Genomic DNA, 15,219 nt, shown 5'->3' with positions numbered 1-15,219 from the left:
CATTTTTTTCCTTTCTCCAAAAAAAAAAAAAAAACTTTTTTGTTTGATGAAAGAAAGTTGACTTAAGAAGCACATTTGCGTACTGCTTTCACATGTGACATGTACTTCTCTAACTTTGAAGATCACTATCTGTGAAAGCAAAGTTGTGCAAGGATGTAAATATTCAGCATGTAGGCATGAACGCCAAGATTTTACTTTTTTTGTCTGGAAGTTGGGACCCTTTTGTTATATTTCTTTCCCTTGTGGATTTGTAAATACAGCATTTGAGAACATGCTTGAAGAACAACCACGACACAGTATCTGCAAATGGAATACGTTTCATGCTTATAACCCAAGATTATATTACTTAGTTTTAGAGTTTTACAAGTAAAAAGCGAAAGAATAACATGATGGGTGGCAAAGAAAAAACTAATTTGTACTTTGGTGTAAAAGTGGCCTACTAGTGAATCTGAATCAGTATATGGACTTCTTAGACCTTGTTAGGAAGGAGAGTGTAGTAGGCTGTGCTTTATTCTCTGTATTTTGCTCCTTTCTGTACCATCTTGGTACTGCTTAAATAAAACTTTAAACTTGTCAAAAAAAAAAGAACTAATGAACAAACAGTATCAACTTCCAACATTCCAACATCAGATCAGAGAGTTATTTTTTCAAGACCAAAACAAAGACTAGCAAAGCAGTTGTTACCTAGAAGAAATATCTGCATTCCTAGCTACATTTGCAAAATAATGATCCAACACATCCTCTTCTTCACCTTCCTCAAAGATGTCCTCATCTTGAAGGTTATCAAATCTATTTGGAGACAAATGGCTACCACCACCAACTTGTAGTTGTTTTTTTGTGTTAATAGGTGTTAAAAAAGTAAACTTTTCAACATCGGAAATCACCAACTGATCACTTAAAATTGCAGCAACATCAGTTGATGGCAAAACTTCACAGGCATTACTGGTTTGGCACTTCTAGGAACAAAAGTAGGAGCTGCCGGGTTTAATTTGATGTGCATAGGAGAAGTGACCCGCTCTTCCTCTTCACCTACTATATATGCCCACCTCAAAGCACTTGTCGCTCCTTGGTGTTCCTTATTAGAAATAACCATTTCAATTTTAGAGTTAGTCTGAGAAATTGAGATCTTACCTTTCTCAACATTTTGGTCATTCCTTGTAGACATTAGCTGCTGCCTCAAATATCTATGTTAATATTCCAATGATTGGCGAGGAATCTCCTGTACCAAGGCATTTAAATTGACAAGTGGTAGATTGTTTTCTGGAATGGAATTAATCATAGTAGCAAACTGATTTTCCTTTAATGTATTAATTACTTCTTGATTAGCGATAACCATTTTAGAAGTTGTTGGATTGATCTCACTACACAATATTATCCGAAAGAGCATCAAAAGTTTAGAGACACGGAACCTCCTACAATTTGTTGCATTGTGTTATGAATTGGTGAACCAATTCTAACACCTGGAGGCTTTTTCTTTGTCACCAAAATCCAATTTGAATTCTGTACCAATTTCCTTTCAGTCACATTGTTAAATTGATGTACTTGTTGCCCAGAATTTTTGATAAACCGTGCCGCAACTAAAGCTTGATCAATTACACCAGCAGCAGTCAACCAAGCATGCTCTTCACCTACATTTTCACCCATTTTAGTAGCAATAGTAGCCAACTGATCCCTTTGGCGATCACCTGTTGATTCCTAGATTTTGATACACAAATTGCATCTCCTGTAAGCTCGTTTTGCACATCCATAATACATGTAGAAGCAACAATATTCAAAATTAGAATGCTGCTCAAAATTTACCAACTAGTATAATTTCATTACCAGCTCGCTTTGCATCTAATATGTCCCTGGCATCTAAAGAAGTTCCAATTTTCGATGCTTCTTCTTGATTTTTTGTTGAATTCTTTATCAATAGCAATCGACATTCACTTTTATTATGGCCTTGGTGCTTACAAAAGTTGAAAGTTGAAGTTTCATTCGTTGTGGCAGCTTAGCCAATAAATCCAGTTCGACTTCAACCCTAGTTGTGTTTGGTCTTGACTTCTCTTGGGTTTCTTTATCAATATTAATTGGCTTACCCGGTGCCAACGCAATGGATAGTAACGAGACTGTTTGTACATAACTATGGCGGTAAATTAGAAAAAGATATTCAAACAAAAGCTTTTGAGGTTTCTTCTCTAGACATTATGAACTGGTGTTGTTTACCCTTGTGTAACAGGTAGTTGACAGATTTAGCATACCTATTCAAATCTAAGCAAATAGCCCTAGTGACAGAGAAGGGAGCAGCGGAACCCTGACTGGAGCTTGAAAACGAAATATCAGAGAGAGATAGCATACATACCGAACTGTGCTCTGCTTCTATGGTACAATGTGTTGTAGTAGTCGTATTCTCTATCATCTTCCAGTATCTCCTTTTCTTTCGTATCCCTTTACCTTCATATTTCCTCATTTCTATCCTTCTCAATACGTAATGGAATTTCAGATAAGGAATTTGACAGCAATACGAGAAAATTAAAGGAATAGGGTATTCAAATTTACACATCATTCATTTTTGGGCATTTCAAAATCATCCAATTTCATACAAGAAATTCAAGAGCTTTGGAAGAAGGAGAAGGGAAAATATCCTCTTCGTACTTTCTGGAGGCGAAGTAACGACTCAAAAGACTCAAGAGTTTTATGGGAAGAAAAGTCTTTTAAGTTTCCGGTTAACTTAACTTTAGTAGTCCTAATTAGTTGATGTTATTTTACTTAGCAGGCGTTTGGCCATGCAATATGGTATCGTAAAATGGAATCAACATTTGAACATGTGATTTTACGCTGATTTCATCTCATGATTTCATATCATGAGATGTGATTTCATATTCTCCAAAAACCATGATATGGAATTATATGAGAATTCCATATCATGATTTGAGATATTTTAATATAAAAGTTGATCATATTTTGTTAAAACAACCTCACATTTATATCTATTAACCATTTATTTCATATGTAAATAAAATTTATAATCACATCATTACTTTTTAAAATTTATTATTCTCACCGACACATAGTCACTTTAACTCACACCAACCGATTATTAAAGTGATGAAATATTTATGGTCTATGAGCATGAAAATATAGCTGCGGACGATATTGACCAACAAATGACTCAAAGTAACAATGTTGGTTCGTCTTCTCAGTCACATGATCGAGAAATGCAAGTTTAACGTGAGGAAATTGTCCGTACTATGTGGGAGGATTATATTAAAGACTAGTACACTACAATTTATGTTCAATTTTTTTTTATTAAATTAAAGTTAGATGAAACAATTACTTAAATGGAGAACAAATAGCTTTGTAATAATTTATTATGCGATTTTATAATTTTTTGTTTATTTGATAAGATTGAATAAACAATTGGGGCTATTTTAATAGTTTTACAACTTATGAGATTTTTATATTTATGAGAAAATATACAACACAAAAATTACATATCGCATGTCCAAACAAAATTTCAATTTCATCTCATGATTCCATATCATAATACCATATAGCATGGCCAAACGGGCTAAACTAGTGCTTTTCAAATACTATTTGAAATTGTTGTTTTCTGCGAGCAATAAAAAAGATCAAGTTTCTCTCGGTTTCTTAATATATGATTCGAGTAGTTGATATCTCTTTTGACAAAAATGTTTCTTAAAAAAAAATGTTAACTTTTTAAAATTAGAAACAATTTATTTTAAAATTTTCCTTTTACCTTAATAATTAATCGGAAAAGGGCCTAAAATGTCTCTCAATTTGGACCCCCAAATAACCCTGACACCAATCTTTTGGCTCAAAAATACTCTTATATCTAACAATCATACTCATAAGGTGGATGGAGCACAATATTGTACAAAATCTCATAGTTTAAGGGCATTTTAAGCCTTTTTCCATTAAAATAATTTGAAATTACTTAATATATGATTGATTTGATTTTGAATTTCATAGTAAATTAAAAATATATAAAAAAAAAGTTAGGCATCTACTCTCTACACTCCTCCCCACCCCTTCACTTCTTATCTCTTCCATTTTTTTCTATTTGGATCCCCATTTATGAGTTGAGTTATAATAAATTTGGGGTTGATTTAAAATATGCCAATGGGAAAATATCATTAAATTAATATTTTTTTTCAATCTTATTTTCAAGTGTATCGAGTCAAAATATGAATTATATGTGTTTTTATTAAATTTTTTTTTTTTTAAAATATGATTTTTATTATTTATTTGAGAAGGGTTTAAATTTGGACCATTTACATTAGGCAACATAATAAATAAATATTTAATAATTTTACTTTAAGGGGGCTATTAAAAATAAGGGCAAACATGAGCCAATTGATTAACATCGAGGGTATTTTTGAGCCAAAAGGTAGACGCCGGGAGTATTTTAGGGAAAAAAGGTGGAGGAAAGGTAGTTTTGTACCAATTCAAATATTTGTGTAGCATAGGCCCTTCTCTATAACCACATAAATATATAACATTTGTTTTACATCACAAATTTCAAGAAGTTGGCACATAAATTAGGATGAAGGGAGTATTTTCTCTGATCTTGTTCATGAACTATCCTTCATGAGCCAGCTCCGGCATCCCCAAATTCCTATATCTAGCATGATGGCATGTGAACTAAATTTTGTAAGGGTGAGAGTCTCACCGTGAGACAGTCTTTCACTTGTGAACACAAGCACAAAGTTCTCTGCTGGTTAGATGTTCTTTGAATTGCCTGAATGTGAATCCGAGCTCCTAAGTTGATCATGAGTATTTTGTAAATAAGCTAAAGTAATTAATAATGGGGCGGACGGTCTGGACCAATTGCTCCAAAGGTAAGAAATTCGTCTGACCACCAAAGAGGTCCAGTCCTGAGTAGTATGTGGGAGATAAGAATATCCCAGCTTCTCAGGCTTTTTTGGATATCAACTCGTAGAGGGTCCTGAGGATGAGAAGATAGGAATATATGCTGGTGCTCTCTGTTTTGTACTTCACTTGATGTGCATTGGGGACAGTGCACTGTCTAAGTGTGGTGTGGAAAACTTTCTAATTCATGTTTTGGATGATTGTAATGTAACTACGAGAGTACTAGTTTTCACATTTTTTGTTGTCACTTGCTTTCTTTTGTTTATGATCTCTGTATTCGTGACTTGTATAGCTAGTTACTTTTGTCTCTGGTTAGTAACTTTCAGTTTATTGGCAGTTTCTATTTGTAGTAACTAGTAAGTAGTCGTATATAAGCTTTAGCAGTTTAATCCTCTTTTAAAACGAAACCAAAGAAAGCACATGTCAAGTCCATACAGCCAAAAACAACAGAAACACTCTTTGGACACATCAAACTCCATAAAGCCTAAAAGCAAATGTCAGAACACTTTGTACAGAATTTTGCTAGAAGCTGAACAATGCAAATGTCAATTAGTGATAATAGAACAGGGATGTCAAGTCCTCGTTTGTTAGCTTTCCTAAGGCCTCTGAAGAACCAACAATTGTCCTGCAATCAGAGGAAAAACGAACAGCTAGGGGAAAATGATTTTCTAGAGAAAGAACGGAGGAAGGGAGCAAAGAAGGAATCTAATAAAAAGATTGACAATAACAACTTGCAAGGGAAAATCATCAAAATACTTCATTTTTGTCAGAACACATATGCAACTATGTACACGACTATAAGAAAAACAAACATGCCCTTCAAAAAGTAATTTCTTCTTCTCTTGTAACTCCAAGATTTTCTCTTCAATTGTATTCTCTATCACAAATTTCACAATCCTGCAAATTCGAAAACAACAATAAGCTCCCATTCAATGGCATCCAAAGCAGAAGAAACACAACACACACTTGACTGGTTTATATTGCCCTATTCGATGGATTCTATCTTGGGCTTGCTGATCCACCGCAGGATTTCACCAAGGATCCATTAAGAAATCCTAGAAAGGATTAAGAGATGAGCCACCAAGCATGTGCTATTCAACAGATAAACAAAAGTCATAATTGTATATCAAATGAACTAAATAACAGGAAATATAATAGGAATGCAACATTAGATATGCACAAGAATTAAGAATTTAGGGAGGTACCCAGAGAAAGAAAATAGATCCTTACATGTGAAGCAACTGTAAGATTGAGGGCAACACCTCCAGATTTCAAGCACATAAGCAATATCCTGCAATCTGAATCCTCATTGAATCTGTTAACTGCAGCATCTCTTACGGCAATAGACATGGATACTAATTGAACACAATTGATGCCTGACAGCTGAATACACACAATACACGCTTCTTTTTTGTTAGTCTGAAAGGAAGAAGGGAAAGTAGGAAGGAGAAAGTACTGTTATATCTTACTTTAAGAGAATACTGTATCAAATCCAAAAACGATGTGAACTAGCTAAAAACTAATCCTTCTGCAGAACCATCCCTTTCAACCATGTTGCTAATTTCTTCCCTCTACATTCAATAAAAGTAAAAATGAGCATCAAGCATGTATTAGCCGACCCCTCACTTTGAAACTCAAGGTGGAGTTCTGTACTATAAAACTCAAGCTAAAGGTGGTTTTAAATTGAGTCTCAATCAAGGAGATGAAGGTCTTTATAACCTGCAAGGTATTGCTTTTGCAGCTTAATAGGTGTGTCTAAGTGGACCTGCTAAATTCATCCACTATGGTAAGGAATTATTTGTAATTGTTATATGTTGAAGTATGATAAGGTCCCCAGAGATCAATGTGAAGCAATTTAAAGATTTTGGTAGTTTCGGTGGTTTTTGTGGGAAATGGGAGTTTGTTTTGTCTGGCCATGGGACATATGGTACACATAAGAGGCTTCTTGGAAGAAAACTGAGAAGGGATAGAAGATATGCTTTGCATTTTAACAAAAGGAACATGTCCCAGCCTATTATGCCACAACAAGTCTACATCATTTTTACTAGATGAACAAGGAAGAGCAACTTGGAGAGGAACATTTGCATTACATGGAAACAAAGATTAAGTATCAACAACTGAATGCAAAGAAGATGAATCAGAAAGACTAGAGCTAGAATTGAAACTGGAATTGGAAATACAATTACAAGAGGAAATGAAATCTGCCTTAGGGATGAATTTTCTGCTCTTCAAACATTTTGAACACAGGTAATACAATCCATCTCTGCTGTGAGAAATATTGGAGAAGAATATTATTGAATTGTTGTTTTAATTATTACATTAGAGAACCCTATTTATAGACACTACAATACAATTCCTTACCAAATAGGAGACTATAAACTATTCCTATCATGTGAATAGCAACGATACCCTTTTTGAACTCGAGAGTAACCAAGAAAGACACATTTAAGAGCACGAGGGGTTAATTTATCTTTTCCTGGGGCTAAGTTATGAACAAAGCATGTGCTCCCAAATACACGAGGAGGGATAGAATAGAGATGTGACTGAGGATACAGTTTGGAATGTGGAACCTGATTCCGAATAGAAGATGAGGGCATTCTATTAATTAAATAACAAGATGAAAGGATTGCATCTCCCCAAAAACGCAGCAGAACATGAGATTCAATGAGGAGAGTGCGAGCAGTCTCAATGAGATGCCTATTCTTTCTTTCTGCTACACCATTTTGTTGAGGAGTGTATGGACAAGATGTTTGGTGAATAATTCCTTGGTGAGACATAAACTCTTGAAACTGGATGATAAGTATTCTAAGGCATTATCACTACGAAAAGTACGAATAGCAACACCAAACTGATTTTGTATTTCAGCAAAGAAACTTTGAATATAGAAAATAACTCAAAACGATCTTTCATTAAGAAAACCCAAGTACATCTCAAATAATCATCAATGAAACTAACAAAATAACGAAATCCTAAGGTGGAACTGACTCTACTAGGACCCCAAATATCAGAATGAACTAATGAAAAAATAGACTCTGAACGCCCCTCAGTACCACGTGAAAATGTGGCACGAGTGTGTTTCCTAAGTTGACACGACTCAATCTAATTTGGATAAACTAGATAAACTAGGCACCATCTGTTGCAGTTTGGATAGACTCGGATGTCCAAACGTTTGTGAATGAGGTCCAGATGATCTGTAACGGAGCATGCTGTGAAGGAAGTTGAAGAGGTAAGATAGTAAAGGCCTTGTGATTCATGTCCTGTGCCAATCGTCTGTCCCGTACTGCGGTCCTGCATGAGAAAAAAATCATCAAAAAAGGTTATGCTACAATGTAGGGCACGTGTGAAACGACTAACAGATGCCAGATTAAAAGGAGAACCAAGGACATATAGAATAGAGTCTAGAGTGACAAAAGATAGAGGTGTGGCTTTTCCAACCCCTTTTGGTTTTGTTTGTATCCCATTGGCCAAAGTAATAGCAGGAAGAGATCATAGGGATTGAACTTCCAATTCCTATATTCTTGGAGCCAAAAGTATCAATCCCGAAAGACATGTTGTGAAATTAGAATATGTAGCCAAAAAAAATAAAATAATAATAATAATAAACTGTAATGAGTAGCCAAAAAATTGGATTTTTTTTTCTGTCGGAATCTGGAAAAGAAATAGGTTGTTGCCGGAAAAGTAGATCTGATCGCCAAATATTGGTCGGAATTAGGAAAAGATTATATGGTTAGCCTCGGAATGAAGAGGCGACCCAGATAGGAAAAAAATTGTCGAAAAATTGACCGGAACAGGTCTCACGCGCCGGCGCGTGGATCTGACAACTCGCAGGAGAAATTCTTCCGGAGGCGCGTGACGGTGTGTGTAGCACTGGTTTCTGGCGGGGATGATTGGGGTTTGCTCGCCGGGAAGTTCCTCAGCTAGTGGTGGTGTTAATTTTTGAAAAACAATGACGGAAAATATTAATTACCCGGACAGCCACTAGGTTACCGGAAAAAAAGTGTGCGATTTTTTTTATTTCTATTTTTTCTCTCACAATTGCTCTGATACTATGTGAGAAATATTGGAGAAGAATATTATTGAATTGTTGTTTTAATTATTACATAGAGAACCCTATTTATAGATACTACAATACAATTCCTTACCAAATAGGAGATTATAAACTATTCCTATTCTGTGTAGGATTGTGTGTACATATTCTATTCTAACATCTGCTACTACCAATCTCCTGAGGACAATAGACTTGAGTTGAACAGTTAAGGAGTGAACAAAAATCAAATTGTATTTGAAAGATGGGATAAACAACACCTTATGTATGGTAATCTCAGGGGTAAGTGTTACATCACCAAATTCTTGTACCTTATCCTTATAACCATTGGGAAGACTAATAAGTATTGGATATGGTAATGTTTTGATGTTGGTCATTGAGTTTTTGTTAAAGGTCATGTGGTTGGAAGCTCCTGAGTCTAGGATCCACAAGTCAGCCTTTGATTCAAAACATTTACAAGATGGTTTACTAAAATCAATTGAAGAATTGCAGATCACAGTACCTGCAAAGTTTGCAGCTCCATGAGTGTTGTCTGAGCCATCACTGCTTTGAAATTATCTCAGCAATTGCATCATCTGTCCATATGGCTCTTTGGTTAGGCTAACGTTTTGATCCTCACTCTGGATGGCTAGACCTTCCCTTATCTGTTACATCATCAACAGGCTATCCATGCACATTCGCTACTTTCCCCTTTCCTTTGTTGAACCGGTAAGATTGGTGTTGATTATGCCCCTGACCACTATTGTAGTTCTGGTAATTCTGATTATTATAGCTTTGAGTGTTGGTGCTATATTGTGGACCAGTAGGATAGCCATGCAATTTGTAGCACTTATCCTTTGTGTGCCCTTGCCTCTTACAATATTCACACATAGGTCTCCTCCCAGAGTGGCTGCTAGAGGAGCTTCCAAGTGAATAATTGGGTATAGGAGGATAGATGTTGGGGGAGTAATTGGTCTTGAAGAAGAAGCCCCAGATGAACCTGCAATAACAGAGGTGGACTCCATAATGAACTAATTTGTTGGCTTGAACTCTTGTTGGTTTTCCTCCTGGAACAATATAGAAAAAGCATGCACCATACTTGGCAGTGGATTCACCATGAGGATGCTCCCCCTCACCACAGTGTACACTTCATTAAGTCCCATGAGGAAATGAATCAATCTTCTCTCTTGTTCTGCTTTGTGCAAGTTATCCTTTGCACCACAAGTGCAAACACAGGTGCAATGAGTTTTAGCATTCAAAGTACATAATTCTTCCCATAGCTTTTTCAGCCTAGTGTAGTAAGTAGTGATGTCGAGATTGCCTTGAGCCATGTCATTGATTTCTTTTTGTATTTGATATAATTTCGCACCATTGGTTTGATCATATCGTTCCTCCAATTCTTTCCAGAGTTCTACTGAATTACTAGCATACTCAACACTATCTGCAATTTCCCTAGAAAGAGAGTTGAGGATCAAGGAAGTTACCATATCGTCACATCTCTTCCATTGTCGTAGCTCAGGAGATGGCATATTTGGCTTCACACAGTCACCGGTGAAGAAACCTACTTTATTCTTCACAGAAAGAGAACGCAGGACACCTCTTCTCCAGGATCTGTACCCAATTCCATCAAATGGTGCTGGTACCAACATTGCCCCGGGATTGTCTGAAGGATGTACATAGAGTGGACTGGTTGCATCAATGGTCGATTTCCCAGTCCTACTCGGAGGGACGACACCGTCAGTTTGATCGCCCATAGCAGAAAAAAAAATCGAGATAAAAGGGGAAGAAACAGGGATAATCGATCAGAGGAGCAATTGATTGTGAACTGGCAGTGGAACATTGCGTGACGGAATCACGGAATTAGCCGTGTGACTCTGATACCATGTCAAACTTCAATCTAGCTCAATGTTGAGCATCAATGGAGTAGCCAACTCCATTATTGAGAGAGAGAGAGAGAGAACTAATTTGTGAAATGAGAAAAATGTATATTGCATTCATTCATTTCTTATGTGAGGTATATAGATATCTGTGAAAAAAAAACTGCCAGATAACAGTCTGTCAAAGATATTATGGCAGAAAAAAATATACTCTATAGGAAACACAAATTCCTTCCTCATTTGAACGATGAGAGAATCTCAATTTGGCTCTTTTGTTCCCAAACTTCCTCTCGGATAATCACCGGATGAAATCATTACAGTCGTCGGTAAAAATTGGGAAACACAAAAAATTATAATCAACTAGAAAGACTGATCATACATTCCAATCATAAAAATAACTTTTAAACAATAAAAATTGCACATAAAACTGGAAGAAAAAAAAACACCGAGGATGAGTTCTCGTTGTTTACGGGAAAAAGCAGAGACCAAAGCTGCAATATATATCAACTTAATTATGCTTGTTTGACATAGTTATTAATTCAATGCAAGGCATTTCATGTAACTCTCAACTTACAATTTATGCAACATTAGAGGAGCACCATATTTGGGTTGCATAGTTATTACAGACTGTGGAGCATGAGTGTACGAAGGAGATAGTTCAAACGCAAAGCGTTGCAGAATCATAGCCATAGCCATCTTCGCTTCTATCATTGCGAAGTTCAGTCCAATGCATATCCTAGGTCCCGCGCCAAATGGGAAAAACGTCATTTGGCCCTTAGTTGCCTTTGAAATTCCTTCACTGAATTTCTCTGGCTTGAACTTTGTTGCATCTTCACCCCATATTTCCTTGTCATGATGCACTAAAATTGTTGGCAAAGACAGCATCACTCCTTCTGGTAAATTTAGTTTCCCTAGCTTCATTTTAGTTGTAATCCTTCGACCTAGTGCAGCAGTTGGTGGATATAGCCTTAATGACTCGTGCAAAATCATTGTCACCTATTGTTAAAATGAGTTCAGCATTGAATTATTAAAGTAATAAGGAAATCAAGAACATAGAACCAAAGATTGATGGAGCCTATGTCGAACGTGTTCAAATGAATCTAATATTTTCCACAAACGATTCAAACAAACACATACTCACTATTTGATTGGGCATGGAGTTAAATAGAAAAAAAAACTTTTAAAACTTGAGATCATAAACATTCCATGATATTTCTATGGCTATAAAAGTGTTCCATCAAGGGTAATTGGAAACTTAAAGATTAAATATGTCATTCTTTTATGAACAAACTAAAAAGAAAAGACCGTCACACAAAATGGAACAAAGGGAGAGTGTATAACAATGAGTTCAATGCAAAGAACGTAAGTTTAAATCCTTAATCCGACGCTAAATAAAAGTAACACCATGTGTTGCGGAGATATGTAAATTAAAAGGAAGGTAAGCAAGCTAAAATAACTTACAACTTTCAAGCGATTTAATCCATCAAATTCTGGCATGCCATCTCCAAAAAGTTGCAAAACCTCTTCTCTAGCGCGAACTTGCCAGTCTGGATGTCTGCTTAACAAAATCATAGTCCATACAAGCCATACAGAGGTTGTCTCTTGTCCAGCAAAAAAGAACAACTTACACTCCTCAATAACATCTTTTATAGTCATACCAAAATTCTTGTTACCGTGTTGCTCGATTTCTTTAAAGTTGGATTCCAACAATATGCCTAATAGGTCATCAGTATTGGCCTCCCCTGCTTTCATTCCCTTCACTCTTTTATCAATAATTCCCCTAATTGTTGCTTGAACTTCTCTCTCAATCTCCTTCATCCTTCTGTTTCTCTTAGTTGGCAAGAACCTACATTAGTTTAACACAAAAAAACATGTATATCATCATCAAATAATCACTATTTTAAACTTCTTTTCCTGTTATATTTGGATATAGATACTGGGAAGAAGGGTTTAAGTTATATACACACGTAAATAGTTTTTACTCTATCAATGTATTTTAACTTGTCATTGAAGGCACTATAGAAACATCAAACATAGGTATTAGCGGCGTACAACTTCCACAAAAACTTGTCGATGATCCTATTTAAGGACGGATTAGAAACCATTACCAAAAAATATGTTAGCTAGGGGCCATTTAGCAACAGATTAGTGATGAACTCTGTAATACATAACTTAAACTATGAAAAAACGACGTCGTATTACCTCCATCCCAGAATATATAAGGTGCGAGAAACTTCAATGACATGCTTAGCTTGTTCTTTTTGAAGCTCAAATATCTTTCGACCTTCCTCATAGTTGCTCCCAAAGGCTGTGCGAGAAATAACATCACTAGTCAATCTTTGAAGGTAAGGCCATATATCGAGTTCGGTGGACGATTCTTTCATTGAGACAGCCTCCTCCCATTGACTCACCATTTCACTGCAGCTCAAATGAACTGTGTGAAGCATATCCTACACATTGTAAACCACTCATTAATACAAATTAAACCAACTGCATCTTGTAGAAATATTATCTCCTAAAAAAACTTAGGCCATAATTGCAAGCTAGAGAGAAAACAGAATGAAAGCAGAGTCAATATCATGAATTTGTGATACATGGAGAGTTGCTCAAACGGTAAGCACCCTTCACCTCTAACCTAGGATTGTGGGTTCGAGTCACTAAAGGAGCTAAAAGGAGGGGAGCTTCTGGGGGGGGGGGGATGATATCGTGAATTTGTGATTATGGAGATGAGGTTTTTTGTTGCATTGCGTGACTATCTTATTTAAAAACTTAAACTGTTAATACTTGAACACACCAAGAAACCAAGGGAATTCAACATCTACTATACATACGTAAAAATAAACAAATTTAACATTTCAACAAAGTGGATTCAAATGAACCCCTTTTGTCCCCTTAGCTTCCCCCCTATGTGAAAATATATTATGCTTTTGGGAGGGAGAGGAATGATAAAATACCTTTATCTTCTCCATATGGAAAGCAGGATTGAGAATTCTCCTATGCTTTGCCCATTTATCATCTTCATAGCTTAGAATTCCTTTTGCCAGCAACTTGGTCTGTGGAGGGTATTTTGGCTTTTGATAGAGGGCATGTTTGTTAAACACATCCCTTATTACCTCAGGGTCCCCTACGATTACCAAAGGCTTTGGCCCAACCCATATAAAACAGTTTTTACCTGTACAATATTGCAAGGCCAAAAATTCTTAGCTCAACTTTTCTTACTTTTCACAAGTATAGAAAGATGTGGAGTTAGAACTTGAAATTTATAGCTAGATTCTCATTATACTTGTTGGATTTGAAACTAAATATGTATGCATATTTAATAAATTTCCTATTATAAATATATGGTCCAAGCAAAAGTAACTAGTTTATCCGAACTCCTACTTGATATCTATAGTTGAGTCATTGGATCATGTTGTTGTGGGCGGGTAAGCACCCCTCTATCCTTACCTCGCGTTTGGTCATAGATTTTGGATCAAAACTTCTGAAAAAGCATCTTGAAATATCTGTTTGACCATAGATTTGAAACAAACTTTGAAATCTCCAAGTTCCATAAAACTGGTGGAAAAATTTCACTTTTCACTCACAAAACTTCAAAAATTCCCAAGTAAAACAACTTTAAGTTAAAAAAATCATAACTTCAAAAACTCAATTCTCAAGCTTCAACTTCAAAATCAATGGTCAAACAAGAGCTTAATCAAAGATCTCGAGTTTGAGCTTTGAAATGAAGTACACTTTACTCCATATGTGAATTCAAACTAATCAAACCCTAAAACAAATACATGAGAAAACCAATGAAAAGAAAACAAAAAATTACCGTATTTCTTGATTGTTTGAACGAAATAAGGGAGAATTCTTGGTGTTAAGTCATCATCAGAGGCATTCAATGGTTTGGACTTTGCATCTTCAATGCTTTTAGACAGCTCTTTGATGTCTCCATAAATCAATTTGTAAGAGTTCCCTTTGAGACCTTGTTTTCTAAGGCATTTCTCCAATTTCCTTGGCCTAAACCATGCCCAGTCCAACAATCTCCATGCATATATTACAAAGGTAATTGCTAATAAAAATAAGGCTAAGAAATGGTAAGTAACAATCTCCATTACTTTATGTTTCCTTCCCCCTATAAGGAATGTAATGTGTTATATATATACTGTGTTTGAAGTTTAAATACTCCCTCTTGTGAAAAATTAAAGTTATTTTTTTGGAGGTACAAAAAATATCTTAGATATTTAGTAGAACTTTCTAGAATTTTGGAGATACAAAAAATATCTCAGATATTTAGTAGGTCTTTCTAAAATTTTGTAGAGTAAATATCTTTGATATTTATACTTAAGAAAAATCTAGATGCTCTAGGAAATTAATGTGTTATATATACTGTGTTTGAAGTTTTAATACTCTCTTTGTCCATTTTTATTTGTCATATTGTGCTTTTCAAAAGTCAATTTGACT

The 15,219-nt window shown here is 35.6% G+C and overlaps 1 protein-coding gene and 1 pseudogene across 1 annotated transcript; both read right to left on the bottom strand.

The window, feature by feature from the left end:
- LOC102596512 (ATP-dependent helicase rhp16-like) overlaps positions 1-2,656 on the bottom strand; it is a 17,342-nt pseudogene extending 14,686 nt beyond the window's left edge.
- An 8,600-nt stretch (positions 2,657-11,256) lies between these two features.
- Positions 11,257-14,877, bottom strand: LOC102591312 (cytochrome P450 CYP72A219-like). Its single transcript, XM_006363694.2, has 5 exons — positions 14,588-14,877; positions 13,728-13,945; positions 12,976-13,223; positions 12,235-12,619; positions 11,257-11,769 (listed from the first exon to the last, which is right to left on the bottom strand). Exons 1-5 carry the CDS (start codon positions 14,868-14,870, stop codon positions 11,344-11,346), a joined length of 1,560 nt encoding a protein of 519 aa, XP_006363756.1. The 5' UTR covers positions 14,871-14,877; the 3' UTR covers positions 11,257-11,343.
- Between the last annotated feature and the right edge of the window lie 342 nt (positions 14,878-15,219).

This window comes from Solanum tuberosum, unplaced genomic scaffold, assembly GCF_000226075.1.
Source record: "Solanum tuberosum cultivar DM 1-3 516 R44 unplaced genomic scaffold, SolTub_3.0 scf00458, whole genome shotgun sequence".
NCBI lineage: Eukaryota > Viridiplantae > Streptophyta > Magnoliopsida > Solanales > Solanaceae > Solanum > Solanum tuberosum.
The sequence above is the reverse complement of the archived record's forward strand: the minus strand, read 5'-3'. Positions and strand labels throughout refer to the sequence as shown.